The sequence below is a fragment of the Sus scrofa genome, chromosome 13 (genome assembly GCF_000003025.6).
Source record: "Sus scrofa isolate TJ Tabasco breed Duroc chromosome 13, Sscrofa11.1, whole genome shotgun sequence".
Lineage (NCBI taxonomy): Eukaryota > Metazoa > Chordata > Mammalia > Artiodactyla > Suidae > Sus > Sus scrofa.
Window position 1 is genome coordinate 182,209,517 of NC_010455.5, and position 19,341 is coordinate 182,228,857.

Genomic DNA, 19,341 nt, shown 5'->3' on the forward strand with positions numbered 1-19,341 from the left:
TGAGGATGTGGGTTCAATCCCTGCCGCCTTGCTTAGTGGGTTAAGGATCCAGTACTGCTGTGAGCTGTGGTGTAGGTTGCAGACCTAGCTCAGATCCCATGTGGCTGTGGCAGAGGCCAACAACTGCAGCTCTGATTCAAACCCTAGCCTGGGAACTTCAATATGCCGTGGGTGTGGCCCTAAAAAAAAAGGCCAAAAAAAAAAAGGTTAATTTTTTTAAAGAAAAATGGTAACTGTTACTTGGTTTTTTCTTTGGTAAATATTTAATTAAATACATAGAAGTAGAATATCCCCTTTGTTCTCCCTTCTTTATGCATAGAAGAGAAGCAGACATTGTCATGCCTCAAACTACTTTTTATTTGCAACTACATGATTTCACGCAATTCTAAACAATGACATAAAATAGATTTCCTTGTGTATAAATAACTTACATACTCTCCATAGAGTAAATGCTCAAAGGTGCTAGAACATATTGCCCACTCCTACAGTGTTCTCATATCCAACAGAGTTGATGCACAATATATAAATACTCAAGTCCAATATTAAAAACTCAGGCACTTGACTAACTTTAATAAAGTTTCTCAAACTATATCAATATATCTAAAGTGCATATATATCTTTTAGGAAAGATTATTTTCAATAACTTCTCTATAAAAATAAGTTTGATGGTTTGGCCCATCTAACTTTACTACTTTGAGTAAGAACTTTTTAATATGTCAGGCTTATTCTACCTTCTCTCAACATGACACCAACAGAATCAAAAGCAGCTAGTGGGGTGCTAACATGTGAGGATTAATCCAGTGATTCCGGTCACAATGCATTCCAGGAGGAGGTACCCATGTTACTGGAATTGGGCGATATGGTTTATTCTTCCTTCCCTGATTTGGATAACCAAATGGAACAGGAGGAGGGTAGTGATTTTGATGACCATTTCCTCGGTACATTCCTGGCTTTTTTCTGGGCAAAGGGTGCCACATTGGAAGAGGTGGGAATATCAGTTCTGAAATCTGTAGGGAAGAGAAAATTGTAAGTTAATTCAAAGGAAAAATTAATTACATGTTATATAAAAACTAGGTGACCTTCCATATTACTCATTAAAGAAAAACAAAATCACTCACCCACGACCCTAAGAGTAGGTCTAAGGGACAGTCCTTCAGTTACGTTAAAAACCTCAAATATAATAGGTGATCAATCAAAGTTTTCTAAATGAATGAATATGAATAAACTCAAACACAGCACTTTAAAACAACCAGAAAAGATTAAAACACAGAATGAAGGAAGCTCATAAAGACCCTTAGTTTCCACAGCTGGCTATAGAATCACCTAAGAAGCTATTAAATACTTTCACGACCCAGCTTTGGTCTACTAAACAATATTAACAAAATCTTAGGAATAGAAGCCAGGTATTTTGACAACACTCTGCAGGTAATTCTAATGTAGCCAGTTCAACATTTTCTAATAAATCTAAGATGTTGTCTTAGGTTATCCCATAAATCAAGTGGGACAACAAGTTCACATTATTCAAAATGTTATCAGCAGTTTCAGACCTGTCTGCTCAGAACGCTATACTCTATGAGTTTCATTGTTCTCTCATTTCTAGTATGCTCTTGGCATGGGCATTTTAAAATTTATATTCTATATAATAGCACTGTAGTCATGACAGAAAATCCAAAAGGGACAAAATTAGAGATAGTCTATGAATATACCTGAGTATACAGCTATATGCATATTTTAAAAAACCCACACAATTCTGTACATTGCTTTTTGCACTTGATAAATACATCTCAGAGACATTCATATCAATACATAATGACCTTTGTTTTTTTGTTTGTTTTGTCTTTTTGCCTTTTCTAGGGCCACTCCTGCAGCATATGGAGAGTCCCAGGCTAGGAGTCTAATCGGAGCTGTAGCCACTGGCCTAAACCAGAACCACAGCAACATGGAATCCGAGCTGGGTCTGCGACTCACACCACAGCTCACGGCAACGCCAGATCCTTAACCCACTGAACAAAGCAGGGATTGAACCCGCAACCTCATGGTTCCTAGCCGGATTCGTTAACCACTGCGCCACAACGGGAACTCCCCAAATTTTTTTACTTAAAATATTTTCCTGGAGTTCCCTGGTAGCACAGTGGGTTAAGGATCCATTGTTGATACTGCTGTGGCTTGTTGGGTCACTGCTGTATGGTGGGTTTGATCCCTGCCCTGCTAACTTCTGCATTTTGGGCACGGCTCAAAAAAAAAGTATTTCCTGTTGAATAGTACCGTCATGTTAAGAATTTTTAAAGTATATTAAATGTTCTTTGGTATGTGTGGTATAAATAATAAGTATACAAATCTAAGTGCATGCATGGTAGCTACATGACTCTTTATTTTTAATTTAAATTTTTTTTTTTTTTTTTTTTTTGCCTTTTTAGGGCTGTACTAGCGGCATGTGGAGGTTCCCAGGCTAGGGGTCTATTAATCAGCCTATGCCACAGCCACAGCAACGTGGGATCCTTAATCCACTGAGTGAGGCCAGGGATTGAACCCCCAACCTCATTCCTAGTCGGATTCATTCCCACTGCACCACAACAGGAACTCCTACATAACTCTTTAAATGTTAAAGCAAATAAAGGGATATTGTTTTGGCATCAGTGAAAAAATAAGTAATTTAGTGAGTTTTTCTTTAATCATAGAAAGGGAGAGAACAGCATGAAAGTTAAAACTCAAAGGTACAAATTGCAAGTATTAAAGACTACAAAAAAAAAAAAAGAGTGGCTACTTTTCTTTCTTTCTTTTTTTGCATTTTACAGCTGCACATGCAGCATATGGATATTTCCGGGCTAGGGGTCGAATTGGAGCTGCAGCTGCTGGCCTACACCACAGCTCACGGCAACACCAGATCCTTAACCCACTGAGTTGGGCCAGGGATGGAACCTGTGTCCTCATGAATACTAGTTGGATTCGTTTCTGCTGTACCACAACAGGAATTCCGAGTAGCTATTTTTTTTAATGATAGAATTTTTATAACATCAAGAATGTTTTATCATCATGATTTTTTCTATTATTTTTGAAATATACTTATCTTTTTTCTTTTTGCTTTTTAGGGTCGCACCTGTGGCATATGGAAGTTCCCAGGCTAGGCGTTGAATAGGAACTAGAGCTGCTGGCCTACACCACAGCCAAAGCAAATTGGGATCTGAGCCTCATCTGCAACCTACACCACAGCTCACGGCAACGTCAAATCCCTGACCCACTCAAGAAAGGCCAGGGATCAAACCCACATCCTCATGGATACTAGATGGATTCGTTTCTGCTGTGCCAGGAACTCTGAAATATATTTATCAAGTAGTAAAGCTGATCTTGGATAAAATGACTTAGGGTGCCTATTTTAATCTCAGAGAAGTAGCTTCCCCTTAGTGTGGAAAGGCAAGAATTGTGATCCAGAATCTAAAATCAGAACCCTTGGGCAAGCAATATGAACAGGACCACCCCAGAAAGACCTTGCAAGCCCTGTTCGTGACCTTCAATATGAAACCACTTCACAGTTACCTGGTACACAGGGCTAGGGGTCGCAGTCACCGAATTGGGTTTCACTTCTACTTCCTTACTTGTTTCTTCATCTGAAGAAGAGGATCCTGAATGATAATCAGAGGTAACCTTATCAAGGGCCCTGGTAACTTTCTTGGAAATTTCATCCTTATTCTCCTCCTCATTTTCAAAGCTGGCAACGATGAATGCATTGTTTTTCTCTCCATACCTAATAGCAACAACAAAAAACTTATAGACTTTGAAGTCACATCAACAAAGTAAGAAATATCCATAAAAACAAATGAACACGTCTAGACATGCCATTAGTTCCAGGCAAGGAAGGAACCCTCCCAGGACTTGATTCTACACATACAGTATCCTAACCTGGCTCCATGTCAAGAGGCAGGCCACAATTTTCTACTTCTGTTCTATTAAAGTACAAATAAAAAGTGACCTCATTCTCTTCTAATTTTCTTTTCTACTGCCACCTAACCAAAAGAGTTGGTTAAAGATATCAAAGAGAAATTCATTGTTTTGATTACATTTTTGTATGTACCATTGAAACTGGTCATACAGTAAAACTTTCTAATGTATTTTAAACTGACAGTGTATTATAGATCCCAGTAATTCAAGCCACAAATCAACTAGACATTCCCTATGTGATTTACTTTTGCCATGATTAAATAAAAAAGGAGCCTGTGTTTCCTAGATCCACACTGACAAAAATGAGAACTGAGGCAACTGTTGAGGCTTAAGGAGAAAAAAGCAAGACAAAACTACTGTAGAGGAAAATAAAGGGATTTTGCTTGAATTATACTGCTCATTTCATAGAGACTCATAGTAAGTGCTCACCTTTCATCTTAATTTTTAAGATAAACCTTTATATCCTTCCAAAACATTTTAAAAGTCTTGATCTAAGAAAAATAATTGTTAGAATATGTAACTTTGGCTGTTGGTTACTAGAAAAAAGGAAAATAAATTCTGCAATGAGGGAAAATAGAGTAACACACAGTAAAACTAGAAGTTTTCATTGAGAGGACAAAGGAGAAACCCACAAATCCATTCAAATAGGTTGCACAACATAAACACTATGAAGCAATTTCCAGTTAAGTGTTAGGACAAAGGAAATGAATTGTAAAGCAGTTCTTACACAACATGTAATTAAAGTGATTCTAAGCTTAAGAAACATAAAACAACTTCAATTTAAAAATAGGGTTAATTGTCTATGATGCCAATTAATTTCACTTCCAGCATTAACTCTTGTCTCAAATTATTTATGAATCAGGATATCTACAATGAAGTAAAAGGCTTAACTGCAGCAAAGCCTTTGAAAGTTTAAATGGAAATCAAGTAGTCTCATAGGTGAGTTCTATTTCTTTCAACTGTGCTGTCTTCCATTCTTATGGGCTGGATAGGGCCATAAATGCAATCTAAATATGGTACATTCCTTTTTCTATTCTTTTTCAGTCTGTCTCATAAAAGGAGTTGTTTATGGTTCTGGTGCTGCCTGTGAACAGGCACAAGTTATTTAATCTCTCTAAGCCTTAGTTTCCTATCTGCAGGATGAGGAGACTGGAGCTAGCTGGATAATGATTGGTTTTCAGCTGGTGATTCCTCTCAGCAGAAGATGGCTGAACAATTGGGTAAATTCTTCACAACACAGAATTCATGTACTGTAATTTCAAGATGACTTAGCCTTGGGTTGTAGTAATGGAAATTTATCCCTTGGTCCTCTCTAGGTTCAAAGATTAAAAAAAATTCTGATAATCAAAAGTTAATTCATATGTTACTGCCAGCAATATTAACAACAGGCTTAGGCCTAACTTCAGTTTTGCCCATTAATGGAGTCAAAATTCAAACAAAATCGAAAGGCAGAAAATTAAGGGGGGAAAAAAAAATCCCTGCCTCTATAGAAAGAGAAACATAAATCAAGGGCAGATATCTAATAATTGAAGGATCGGCTTTATTAACTCAGATTTCTTCAATATCCAAGTTCAATTACGTTCTGCATTTTCCCGTTAGTAGTATTTTGGTAAGTGAAGCTGCTTACTATATTACTGTAACATTAGAATATGCAGTTAATTCCTCGGAATTAGTAATGGACAACTTTTAAATTTATAATGACACACTGCTAGAACATTAAGGCCAAGTGAATTAATTTGAAACCAATCAATAGTATCTAATACTCTTTATCAGGAAGAGAAAGGATTATAGGAATTACAAATAAGAAAAAAAAAAGAAGTGTAGAATATTGAGTAGATAACAAAGCTGCAAGTTATTTGCAGGCCTTCTTATAGGAAAGATCTGTTATCTATTCAGTATCTTCTCAAATATTGGTGATAACTTTTCTAACTAAATAACACTTTGCACTCTTCCAATATTTATCCATGGAATAACTATGACTATGAAGAATGTTCTCTTTGATTACATTTCAATTTTTTTTCTCATAACTGTAGTTAGTCTCTTACATACCAATAAGTTGTTATTTTTAAAGACTCAGGTACATATTCAATTACAGATCAGCTTTAAATTTCAGAATATTTCCAGTTTTGGTCCAAATGCACTAAAAAAAAACATCTCCTCTATTAATTTATAGTAATCACCACTATCCAATTACTAAAATATTTTTCTTTCTAGGGTTCTAACATCATTGAATGAGCACCCATACTCTGGTAATCTCTGTTAGCTGTGAAAAAAAAAAATCACATCATAGTCAATTTTTTTTTCTTTGGTCATTTTAGGGCCACACCCTTGGCATATGGAAGTCCCCAGGCTAGGGGTCAAATCAGAGCTGTAGCTGCCAGCCTACACCACAGCCACAACGGGATCCAAGCTGCATCTGTGACCTACATCAGAGCTCATGGCAATACTGGATCCTTAACCCACAGTGAGGCCAGGGATCAAACCCACACCACACCCTCATGGATACTAATTGGGTTGTTACTGCTAAGCCACAATGGAACTCTAATTTTTGATCAAATATAAAATTAGAAGGCTATTGACAGCAAAGACTTATTTTTCATTAACTGGCATCGTCAAGTAATGAAATATCCACTTAAGTAGAATGTGCACATAACTAAAGCTTTTATCTTCAGGTGCCAAGATTTAGCTTAAGTATTTAAAATAAATATGTTGAAAATATTTTTATACTTGACTTCTTAAACATCCTTGGATACAGAAAAATTTGCCCTAATGATTTAAGATTGCTGTATTAAATATTCATTATTTGATGGTGTGATGATACATTTGGGTCAACTCTTTAGCTTTTCTGTTCTTGCCTCTTTGTCGGACTATGACTTTTTTTTGGTAGTTTTATGATTACAGTATTGGGGGATTGGTTCCAGGACGCCTCCTTCCCCACTGGGAATCTATGAATGCTCTAATACCTTAAATAAAATGGCATTAAATAAAATACCTTAATACCTTAAATAAAATGGCATGGTATTTGCATACACCACCACACCCTCCAATACAGTTTAAATAGTCTCCAAATTACTTATAATATCTAATACGATGAAATGTTATGTAAATACTTGTAAATACAATGTAAATGCTATGTAAATAGTTAACTTGAATTGAAAAAATTCAAGTTTTCCTTTTTGGAACTTTCTTGAATTTTTTCCTTCTAAATATTTTTGAACTAAAGTTGGATGTAGAACCCTTGGATACAGAAGGCCAACTGCACTATGAACAATCCCCTTTCAAATACAGCTTAATTTTTTTGTGGGCTAAAAATCTACACAACTAACTTTACTGTGAATTACATAAGTCAATCAGGATCAAAGTGTGGGCCTCATAAAAAAGCACACTGTAAACCAGCTATAATGGAAAAAATAAAAATAATATTAAAAAAGTAATTCAGGGAGTTCCCGTCGTGGCGCAGCAGAAACAAATTCAACTAGGACCAATGAGGTTGCGGGTTTGATCCCTGGCCTCGATCAGTGGGTTAAGGATCCAGCGTTGCCGTGAGCTGTGGTGTAGGTCATAGATGAGGCTCGGATCCCTCTGGAATAGGCCGGCAGCAACAGCTCTGATTAGACCCCTAGCCTGGGAACTTCCATATGCCTGGGGTGTGGCCCTAAAAAAAAAAAAAGTAATTCAATATGATAACTTTTTGGCACCTATTTCTTGTACACTTCAAGGTTCAGTGGTCAAAGTCTACAAAGTGTGACCCTGGCCTAAAGTTACAGTTCTTAATTAGTCTCAAAATCTAAGTCTTCAACTTCTTAGACTAAAACTTGAGATATCTTGTTCTTTCGTTTTCTGAGAAAGTGCTGGAGAATTTACTACCCACCCTGGTTTCCCAAAGCAATAAGCTTATAAGCCATCAGCTTATACGTCAGGAAGCTCCAAGGTGGTCCAGAAAATTGCTTCAGAATAACCATGTATTTTTGCAAAAACATGTCTTCACTTCCACTTTCATTGTTGGGAAATCAAGTCAAAGGTTATGACCACCTTTGGAACACATTAGGGCTGAATCAAAAAGCACCTCTGCAATCAATGAGTGAACTATATACCTCTAAACAAAAGAGAAATACCCTGAAGGGACAGCTGTAGGAAGTCACCTGCAGGGACTTCCAATAAATCTGTTCATTCTTTGATTCCTGCCTGGCAATGTCCTTCCTAACTTTTCATCCAGTCAATGCAACTCATCATTCCCTATACAGTTCAAGTATCACCTACTCAATACAGTCAGCCCTCTGTATCCATGGGATCTTCATCTGTGCATTCAACTAACCAGAGATCAAAATAATTTGGGGGTGGGGAAGGGAAATCCAGAAAGTTCCTAAAATCAAAACTTGAATTTTTTTCAATTCAATGCTATTTACATAGCACTTACATTGTATTGTAAATAATCTAGAGATGACTTAAAGTATATGGGAGGCTGTGCATACATTATATGCAAATACTACACCATTTTATATAAAGGACTTGAGTATATAAGGTTTGTGGTTCTGGGTGTGTGTGAGGGGGAGAGAAGGTTCTGAAAACGATCCTCCATGGATACTCCAGTAGAGGGAGTAACTTTCTCCTTTGTCCAACCACTGCAAATTTGTACATATTATAGCACAAAACACACTCTGTACTACCTGAAAGCAGAATGTCATGTTCGTTTAGAATGAATGAAGTTCTATGAGATTTCATACCTAACACTAACCTTTTATAATTCTGCTCATTGGTTGAGAAATAATTTCCATTATGAAAATATCACTCAGCCACTTAAAAACCAAAAGGGGAAAGGGAGAGGTAGGCAAGAGTAAAAACAAATAGACACAGATTAACCAAGAATTATTACCTAGTATTATTTGGGATCAGTGCCTTTCTTAATTAGAAAAGGGGAAAGATAAGGGCACCGCCAATGAAAGATAATAAATGACCTATAGAGAGTCCTAAGTATCTTAATTTTATAATAAACTTCTTGGTAAAGCTCTTAAAAAAATCCTACTCTATCAGTTTTTGAATTTCTTTAGCTATGAAACAGGAAGGTAATCAGTCTCTCACTATTACCTCCAGAAGAATACTTTACAAAATTCACATCTGAGAAAGCCAGATGACCAGCTCCTGACCATAAAGATACACGTGTGCAGGCAGTACCTGAGAGGATTTCATAAAATCAGTTCCAGCATGGTAATGAGTTCAGCACTCAACTCAAGAACTCACCGACAGCACACCTCACAGGGGTCCACCCACAGAGTAAGTTCCTTTGGCAAGCCCAGATCACTGTATAAGATGCAGCTGTTCTCACAGGCTTTCAGGACATCAGGATCAACTCTCTGAAACTTATTGACCCGAATGCATCTACAACAAAGTGGAGTGATGTTAACAGCTTTAAATAAATTTTTATCAGAAACCTGGTTATATCTATTAGTATTTGCCAAAATGAATTTAAAAAATAAAATAAACCCTTGCAGAGAATCTAGGAATACCTCTCCTAAATAGCTAACAAATGTGAAGAGGGGAAAGGCAAAGGAGAAGAAACACCATCAAGGCTACGCACCCTGGTTGAAGGAAGAGGGCACCCTATGTGAGCACAGGGAATTCACTAGAACTGGCTTTACCTCACTTCACACAGAAACTACTCAACCTCCCATGTACATTAAATTAGCAAGGAGCAAGAAAGTTGCATGAAATTATTTACAGCTTTGAAGGTAAAAGTTTTAATAGGCCAAATTTCTATTATGACAAAACTGCCAACTAACAAAAGACCTCAACTAATGTTTCAAGTAATATTTAGAAATTCTTGGAGTTCCCATTGTGGCGCAGTGGTTAACGAATCCGACTAGGAACCATGAGGTCGCGGGTTCGGTCCCTGCTCTTGCTCAGTGGGTTAACGATCCGGCGTTGCCGTGAGCTGTGGTGTAGGTTGCAGACGTGGCTAGGATCCCCACGTTGCTGTGGCTCTGGCGTAGGCCGGCGGTTACAGCTCTGATTTGACCCCTAGCCTGGGAACCTCCATGTGCCGCGGGAGCGGCCCAAGAAATAGCAAAAAGACAAAAAAAAAAAAAAATTCTTGTGACAAGGTTTGACCTGTCATTACCTTGCTTATATATTTCAGATAATAAAGTAAGTGTTAAGAAGGGTATCTTTTGCCTTACCTATAATGGTTCTCCAAATACACAAAGACACAGAACCATTCATCACACTTAAGATTAAAATAAAATCCAAAAGTTTTATTGGCTTATTTAATTTACTTTCTGTTATTCAAGGGTTTTCTTTTTTTTCTTAATAGCTGTCAAAATGAGTGAAAAAAATTTCTAAACCAATAGATTTTGTTTCATTTTTTTTTAAAAACCTAGGAAATAATAACAGCTACCTAAGGGAATGCTCAAAGACAGCTCTCAGTATGAATGCAAAAATACCTGTTAAATAAGTGTTCTGCTTACACACAAAAGTGTTAGCTACAAGAAAAACATTTACTGCCTACAACTAAGAAATCAATCAAGAGAATAGATTGTCATTTTTCTTTTTCTTCAGACCCAAAGCTTTAAAATATGGAAAATATAAGCTAATTGACAAATATTGATTATACTACTAAATACAGTAACATCAACAGAATGCACTACCTAAATTTTTAAAAATTGTTTTATTAATTGATGTCAATTTTCATTTAAAACAGTGAAAAAATTCTCATTAGGTTACAACTAATATATATTTCTAAATAATAATAACCTTTTCTGAAAACTTACTATGCAATCGAGAGTCTCTTAAAATGCTTTACAGGTACAGGCATATCTTGGGTATTGCAGGTTTGGTTCCAGACATAAGAATAAGGCAAGTGCCACAATAAAGCTAGCCACACAAGTTTTTTGGTTTCCCAGTATACATAAAAGTTATGTTTATACTACACTGTAGTCTATTAAGTGTGCAATAACATGTCTAAGTAGCAATGTACATACCTTAATTAAAAAATGCTTTATTGCCAAAAAATGCTAACCACCATCTCAGCCTTCAGCGAGTAATATCAAAGATCACTATTTTGCAATAGTAGTGTCAAAGATCACTGATCATAGATCACCATAACAAATAATAATGAAAAAGCTTGAAATATAGTAAAAATTACCAAAATAGACACAAAGTGAGCAAATGTTGGCAAAAATTGTGCTGACAGACTTGCTCAATGCATGGTTGCACAAACTCTTCAATCTGTAAAAAAAGTATCTGTGATGTTCATAAAGCACAATAAAACAAGTCATGCCTGTGTTAATTTTTTAAATTTTCACAAGATCCTGAGTTAGCTACAACACCCTATTATGCCTGCATAGGTCTTAACATTACCATTAACAATTTAGCAAATTCTGAATTAAAAAAAAATGATTTTAAACTTTTTGTCCCTTTCTATAAGATGGTCCCATGTTACAGACTCTAACTTGTGTAGGTTGATTCAAAAGTCCCATTGTGCCCCAGGATCAAAAGCAGTTAGGCCTAAGGAGATAAATCACAGATATATGTGTTTTTGTCTACAGTGAGGGAGATGTAGGCTCTAAGCTTTAAAAAATATGTAAATATAGATGCTTAGAGATTGCTTCAACAAAATTTGCATATTTTATGCTTTTTTTTTTTACTCTAGATACTGTGACTACTTACCCATTAACCACTCTTCAAAAACAAGATTTTAAAAATTGCATAAAAATAGTCTATCAGTTACTTAATGTTGACAGTGTAGTGCTTTCCAATTTTTTGCAATTTTAAAGTGTAAGAAACATACATATTCATACATATTTGTCTGCATTTCTGATTATGCTTTTAGAATAGATTTTAGATTTACTTTTCAAAGACTATGAATATTTTTCAAAAATCTTGACAATATTGCCAAATTGCCCTTACATACTAATTTATAAAAACTTTAGAAGAAAAAGAACACGTCCAACCTACTATATGGACTTAAGAGACTACTACTAACTCTGGTTAATCCTACAGTCTATTCATTTTTATAATAGTAATGACCCAACATTCACTCTAATAGTTTTCTACTTCAAAGACAGCTTCAAAATGACTCAATAATGATACTTCTGACCACATGCCAATTTAATCCTGTTTGGCTAACTTTTTTCCTCAAGTTTTTAGAATTAATGGAAATGAAATTGTACACTGTCTGACCTTTAAGCATTTACTTGACAGTGTCTTCTTTTTCAGTAATAGTATGGTGGCTTGGCACTTTTGAAAGCCTTCACCCAATGTCAATTACATCAGTGTAAAAAGCCTCAACAGTTCTAATTCACAAAAGCTGTTCACTCTATCAGAAATGAAGATGTGCAGAAAAAAATTCAGAGAATCAAGTGAGAGGATAAAGTAATAACTCGAGTCTGCTTTAGATAGAACATCACATTTCTATTTTCACTCACCACATTTTCCAATACACTAAGAAACTTCTCTGGATAAAAATGACAAGGAAAACACATCAATTACTTTGATTCTTCTTTTCAACAGATCACATGCTCACCTGGCTTTTAGCAAATGAGAACTAAACAAATCATATTTTTACCTCCCATGTAAACTCTGTGAATAGTTTTACACTTGTAAGAGCTCAGTGACTGAAAGGAAGTTCTTTTTGCTGTGAAGCACTGATTTGAGTTTTTTTTTTTTTTTTTTTTTTTTGCTTTTTAGGGCCCACCGCTGTACATAGAGGTTCCCAGGCTAGGGGTCTAATGGGATCTGTAGCAACCACCCTATACCACGTACACCACAGCTACAACCACAGCAATGCCAGATCTGAGCCATGCCTGCAACCTACACCACAGCTCACAGCAACGCCAGATCCTTAACCCACTGAGCAAGGTCAGGGATCGAACCTGCAACCTCATGGTTCCTAGTAGGATTCATTTCCACTGCGCCATCATGGGAACTCCTGTGAAGCACTGATTTGTGGAGGAATCTTTGGGGCAGCAATAGGCATAAATAAAAATTTACATATTTTTTGATACTCACTATTGTTGCACTTCTATTTTTTTGGTCACATCCACAAATAGGGCATAGTTTCACAGCTGAGTTTAGCAGAACATTCTCAACTCAGGTTCCCAAGTAGTCACATAAATACTAAGGAGTGAGCAAACATGCCAGGACATGTTCTGCAGGAGCCTGCTCTTCTTTAAGCTGTAAATGTTAACTTATAAACCCGGGTACAAAAGATAGCTAGCAGTGAGAACTGCCTTCACTCTCAGAGACAAGGCAGTGGTCGGACTGTGGTGTAGAGAAGGCTCATAAGAATTTGGGGTCCGAATAAAAAAACATTAAAAAAAAATAAATTTAGGGTCCGTCAGACCTGAGTTCAAATCCCAGAGCTAATATTTACCAGTTGTGAATCATAGGTAAGTTACCTTTATCTATAAAATAGTTACACTGGTTTCCATCACAATGAATTATGCATAGTACATATGAAATTATTCCTGAGTCAAGAATATATTAGGTATTTAACAATCTTAGTTCTCATTTGCCAAAAAAACTTATTTTTACCGAAAATATGTTACATGTAATTTACTTTAGATACAAGGAACTAATTTGCCTCAACTCTTATAAATGCCCTCTTTTAAATGATAGTTTTTGGGGGGGTCTCTAGACTTGTGAAAACCCTCAACTACCTGTGATACATAAAGAAACACACTCAGGAGCTACACCATAACCACAAGACTAACTCCCATGAGCCTACAGTACTGGCCTCATTTGTTGTTGACCCCAACAACAAATACCTGTATTTTAAAATGAAGAAGGAAGAAATACCAAGACACCTCAGAGTTCCGTATTTTGTAGATAAAATGTGAATGGCATGGAATGGATACCCTTCAGTCCTGTCCTGCCACTTATCTGAGGAGCTCTTTACTTCATCCAATCCAACTGTCCAAGCTTATCCTTTACCTGTAGGCCTGTCCTTTTGATGGTTTTTCCGGATACCAGTGATTTTTATATTTTTCTTGAAGTATTAGAGTCAATTTCTCAGCAAACCTTTCAACTGCTTCTTTTTTCAACTTATCATGTTTTCGAACTAGCCTTGTGAAAAAGAAGACTACAGCAGCAATTTCGTTCTTCATATTTCTCTGCAAAGATAAAATAGTTTTTCTCAAAAAAACTCAAAACATCAAAACTGGAAGATAAAGTTCTGAGAAATATCCCTCCTTTACAGCCCCCACTTCTCCTTCCAATTTTATCTTGTGTTTCATTGGTTCATATCTGGAGTAACAGTCACTAATTTATGCCATGAAGACCTTATTATAAAATACTGTATAAGAATCTTATCACTTAGCTATATAAACAAGTTCACCAAAGAGAGCACACCAAATTGCTATTAACTAAATAAAATCAGAGCTATCACTCAAAGAGAAGCACTACAATGATACTACTATGTAGTTTTTACTAAATGTGTGACTATTTAGCTACAATAATTCAAGTTTAAAATTCTGTGAGATAGGAGTTCCCGTCATAGCTCAGTGGTGATGAACCCAACTAGGATCCATGAGGATGAGGGTTCGATACCTGGCCTCGTTCAGTGTGTTAAGGATTCGGCATTGTGTGAGCTGTGGTGTAGGTTGTAGATGTGGCCTGGATCCCAAGTTGCTGTGGCTGTGGTGCAGGCCAGCAGCTACAGGTCTAATTCAACCCCTAGCCTGGGAACTTCCATATGCTGCAGGTACGGTCCTAAAAAAAATTTTTAAAATACATACATAGAGAAATAAATAAAATTCTATGAAATTAATTTGTACTTATTCTGGTTTGTTTTAATGGCCACACCCATGGCATATGGAAATTCCCAGGCCGAGGATTGAATCTGAGCCATAGCTGTGACCTAAGCAACCTATGATGTGGCTGTGGCAACGCCAGATCCTTTAACACATGGTACCTGGCCAAGGACTGAATGAACCTGCACCTTTGCAGCAACCAGAGCTGCTGAAGTCAGATTCTTCTTATCCCACTGTGCCACAGCAGGAACTCCAATAACTTGTACTTTGAAACATAAAAAAAGTCCACTTTAAAATCCACTATAGAGCCACTAGAGAAAACAGTTTAGCAGTTCCTAAAAAGGTTAGATATATAGCTCTCACAGAACCCAGCAATTCTACTAGGTCCTAGCTCTATACCCAAGAGAAATGAAACCATGTGTTCACACAAAAACTTGTACACAAATGTCCATAGCAGCATTATTCATAAAAACCAAAAAGTAGAAACAAAATAAATGCTGATCAACTGATGTATGGACAAATAAAGTGTGATATATTATTCAGCAACAAGAGGAAATGATGTACAGATACGTGCTACGACATGTATGAAACCTGAATACACTGTGCTATGGGAAAGAAGCCGAAAGTCCAAATATTGATGATTCTAATTGTATAGAATATGCAGAACAGGCAAATCTATATAAACAGAAAGTAGATTAGTGGCCTAGGGGGAAGGAGGATGGGGGGAAAGGAGGAGTGATGTCAGTGAGTGTAAGATTTCCTTTTGAGGTAATGAAAATGTCCTCAAACTGTGATGATGGTTGTACAACTCTGTGGTATACTAAAACCCCCCAAAACTATACATTTTATTTTTTTAATTTAATTTTTTTTTTTTTTTTTTTTTTTTTTTGCTTGTTAGAGCTGCACATACCGCATATGGAGGTTCCCAGGCTAGGGGCTGAATTGGAGCTAGAGCTGCCAGTCTACACCAAAGCCACAGCAAAGCAGGATGGGAGCTGCGTCTTTGACCTACACCACAGCATATGGTGTAGGTCCTTAACCTACTGAACAAGGCTAGGGATCGAACCTGGAACCTCATGGTTCCTAGTCAGATTCATTTCCACAATGGGAACTCCCAAAAAACTATACATTTTAAATGAGTGTACTGTACAGAATGTGAATTATACTTCAATAAAGGTATTATACACAAAGAAAAAATTCCAATATCGAGTTTCTGTAAGCATTCTTTCAGGAACAGTGATATAGTTACCTAAAAAATATGATTTAAAAAGCCCCACACTATCAAAATATAAAAACTCAGGGTCATCCACAGAAAATCAAACTAAAAGAAATAATCACAGATTCAGCTGCATTTTGGAACTGCCTCAAGAAGGACTCTTTAAATGTCAGATCTGATTTATCATTGATTAATCCATAAAGGCAAAAACCCGTACTGGGATTGTTTCGATGTATATTCTGTCTTTACACGATGAGCTCATTCATTTGGCTGCTGTAAGTAACTTGGAGTTATTCAGATGCTGCATTTACTAAGCAACATCACCTTTTCAGGGCCAATTATTAAAGATATACAGCCCCTGCTATGTTTGGTGTAAAAAAATGACTAACCTAGCATACTGTTTGTGTTCTTCCACATCTAAAAAATAAAGCGGACTCTGTTAGCTTCCTTTTCTCAAACCCGCTCTTAAAGTCTTTTTGCATGATTCCTGCATACTCCTTGTGAAAACTCAAACAAGGGATCTCAGTGTGAAATAAATTCTATATGTTATTTGAGAGGTGTGCTGGCAGCCACAGCCATCCTGATCCTAGATGGGAAGATACCCAAACCTTCCTCCTGGAACACTAGAATGCCAAATCCACCTTCTGTAGCCAGCTACGAGGCACCAGGTACTGAGCTGCACACAACCCCAGGCCTCAACAACTGCTGTGCAGCTTCCTCTTGAAAAAAGTCAGCCATTTCCACTTATAAAGCTATATTTATACTCTACCACTTTATGATGGAAAAGAAAACCCACTGCAATTTAATATATGGTTTAGGATGAAAGTTGCTGATGGAACTACATTAGCCTCCACCCCACCAAAGAAAACAAGGAACCACACTAAAGAAATGTATTCAATTCCTAACTAGCTCATTCTCCTCCATCATTAAACTCACCAACTATGTTCTACATAACTGAGTTTCGGGTTTTGTTCCTCCCCCCCAACCCCGTTTCATATCAAAGAATAAAAGGAAGAAAGGACGGAAAGAACCACTTAGTGGTTGCTTTTGGTTGTAACACAAGATGAGTCATATGGAATTACTTTTTTTTTTCCCCTTCAGTTTGAAGGAATGATGCCTGGAATAGCTGACAATTTAACCCACCCCCACTAGTCAATGTTCTAGGAGGACCCAAGGGGTACTTCTAGAGGGGAGAGTTATAAAGTCAGGGAGAGAGAAACCAGAAGCAAGGAGGGCCATGAAGACCTCAGGCGCCAGGAGTTAAGTAGCCTCAATTTCTCCGCCCACACTCGGAGCGAAAAGCTCCCATTTTAAATATCGCACGGTGACGTCATCCTGGGACGTAGTCACCACGGCGGCTGCTCCTCAAGTTCTACTTTGTTCCACAGGCTCCTCTGCTCCCGGCGGCGCGCAGAGAACCCAAAGGAAAACCAAGCCCTGCCTTCCAGGAGTTTATAACTTTGTACTTTTCCCTCCCTTGTCACGAAAAGCTATTCGCGACCGTTTCTAGAAGCAAGTGCCCCGCGTGACAGACGTTGCCAAGGTGGAGAAAGCAGGGACCTGGCCCCGGGGCAGGGGGGCGGGAGGAGGGTTAGGGGGTGATGAGCCTTTGCCCGGCCTCCGCGGCGATACCAGGCGGGCTCTGGACCCCGGGAGCTGGGACTCCCCCGGGGCCGGGAGTTGGGGTGTGTGACCCATCAGAGCCGGTCGCTCGGCACCCCGCTTGGGCTTGGAGAGTGATAGGTGAGTAGGCATCAAGCATCTCTACCCACTCCTGGAAGAAGGGCCTGCAGCGCGTCCAACTTCTGCAATCGCGGTTTTCCCCGAGTTCAGGGCCAGGGCCCCGGGAGCCTCGTCCCCTTCCTCCCCCCGAACGGCCTGGCGGGGCTCGCCGCCCCCAGCAGGCTCCGGAGCCTCCGATGGCCCTGGGTTCGAGGACCGGGCTCCCCTCAGGCGCGACCCCTCTGACAGCAACCCGAGTCGCGGCTCCAGAAAACCCACGGACACGGAAGGGGGGTGGGGTGGGAAGGCGCCGGGCTGTCGCCCACCCCGTGCGGAAGGTAACGCGCGGTGGAAACGTGGCAGGAGCCTCGAGACGGCGTCTCCTCCGTCGCGATGCCGCTGAGGGTCCTTGCGGGCTGCCCCCCCCTCAGTCCCCAGCCCTTCCTTCGCGCCGGACCGGAGCCCATGTAAACCGGTTCGATCCCGCGCTCCTCCCGGTTCCCCCGCGCGCCGCCCGCCCGCGAGCCTTCGACGTGGCCGCAAGGGCGCCCGGACCACCCTCCTCCCGATGCCCTCAGCCCCCCCCATATCCGCCTCCACCCGGCCCGGTCTCCTCACCAATGCTGCTGCCGCCGCCGCCGCCGCTCTCGGACTACAGATTTGGCTGCCTGACCGTCTCCGGACCGAGAATCGAGGACGCCGCCTTAGCCGGCAGGCGCAGGGCGACAGGGAGCGCAGCGAGCCTAGTCCGGCGCGTGCTGCTCCCGCGTCGTCGGGCGGCGGAGCGCGCGCAGTGAGGGCGGGCGCGCGCGAGCGAACGAGCGCGGTTCTGAAGCGGCGCGCGGGGGGCTCGCGGCCCGGAAGAGGGGAGGGGCGATGACCCGGGAAAGGCTTGGCGCTGCGCGGGACCGGCTCGCGCTCCTGGGGGGAGAGGCAGGAGGCGGAGCTTGGCTGAGGCCCCGCCCCCGAGACGCGGGGCGGACAGCGACGCACTCTTCGGCTGTATAACTCGCGGCGCAGACGCTCAGTCCGACGGCTAGGTTCCCGGCGTCGGGAGCTTTCCTCCTCGGGTTGCCCTGGAGCTGAGGGCCGAGCGGTCCCTAGGCAACCCGCCCTACCTGCTGCAGCGCCTCGAGGGGTCGCATGAGCCCCTTCCCCTCGGCTGCCTGGGCCTCTGCTTCCACCTCTCGTTTCTCCTTGTTACCTTGCACCCTGACACCCTAAGGCTGGGAGGGCGAGTGCTAGACCCTCCTCTGTAGCGGTCCATCTCTCCAGACCCGGGGTTTCTGGGCGGGTTGGAGGGTGCTGGGCCATTAGACGGAAGGGAGACTGTTTTTGTGGACAGACCTTCTTCTTTGCTGTGATGATGACGAGCACGTCAACGATGCAGGCGCCCTGTGATATTTCAGTTTGTTTAGAAGTCCTAGTTGGGCCCTTCACAGTTCGGGCAGGTGGCTCCCTCAGTGCAGCGAGTGCCTCCTGTGGACTGTTGTGTCCCAGCCTGGCACTGAGTACCGTGTCTTAAACAAAGGAGGGGCTCCAGGGATGTCGGCTGAATGACACGTTCAAAGTCCAAGCGTTGTTTCCCAGACTTCTAGTCAAGGACTTCCAGATAAAGCTTAATCTCTGAGTAAATACAAAGATGGAATAGGTACATTAACTTTCTGAAGAAAAGGAGAAATATCTTTCCAATTTTTTATATTGAGTTGGCACCGCGTTATT

General features: G+C 40.0%; 1 protein-coding gene across 2 annotated transcripts; it reads right to left on the reverse strand.

Annotated features, from left to right (window-relative positions):
- On the reverse strand, nt 334-19,110 carry BTG3 (BTG anti-proliferation factor 3). Of its 2 annotated transcripts, none has more exons than XM_021068172.1 (5): nt 18,967-19,110; nt 13,864-14,042; nt 9,175-9,312; nt 3,535-3,742; nt 334-1,007 (listed from the first exon to the last, which is right to left on the reverse strand). In XM_021068172.1, the coding sequence occupies exons 2-5, from the start codon at nt 14,034-14,036 to the stop codon at nt 768-770; spliced, it is 759 nt and encodes a 252-aa protein (XP_020923831.1). In that variant the 5' UTR covers nt 14,037-14,042; nt 18,967-19,110; the 3' UTR covers nt 334-767. The 2 variants fall into 2 exon arrangements, with proteins under 2 accessions (XP_020923831.1, NP_001090986.1); NM_001097517.1 differs by lacking the exon at nt 18,967-19,110 and adding an exon at nt 18,238-18,482 and having other exon boundaries at nt 339-1,007.

Bases quoted from the DNA above. Each gene is read 5' to 3' on its own strand.
- BTG3 (XM_021068172.1), bottom strand. From the start codon at position 14,036: ATGAAGAACGAAATTGCTGCTGTAGTCTTCTTTTTCACAAGGCTAGTT. The intron at 3,743-9,174 runs GTGAGTTCTTGA...TGTTGCTATTAG, and splicing joins CCCTGTGAGGTGTGCTGTCG to GTATGGAGAGAAAAACAATG. The intron at 1,008-3,534 runs GTAACTGTGAAG...TCTTCCCTACAG, and splicing joins CCCCTAGCCCTGTGTACCAG to ATTTCAGAACTGATATTCCC.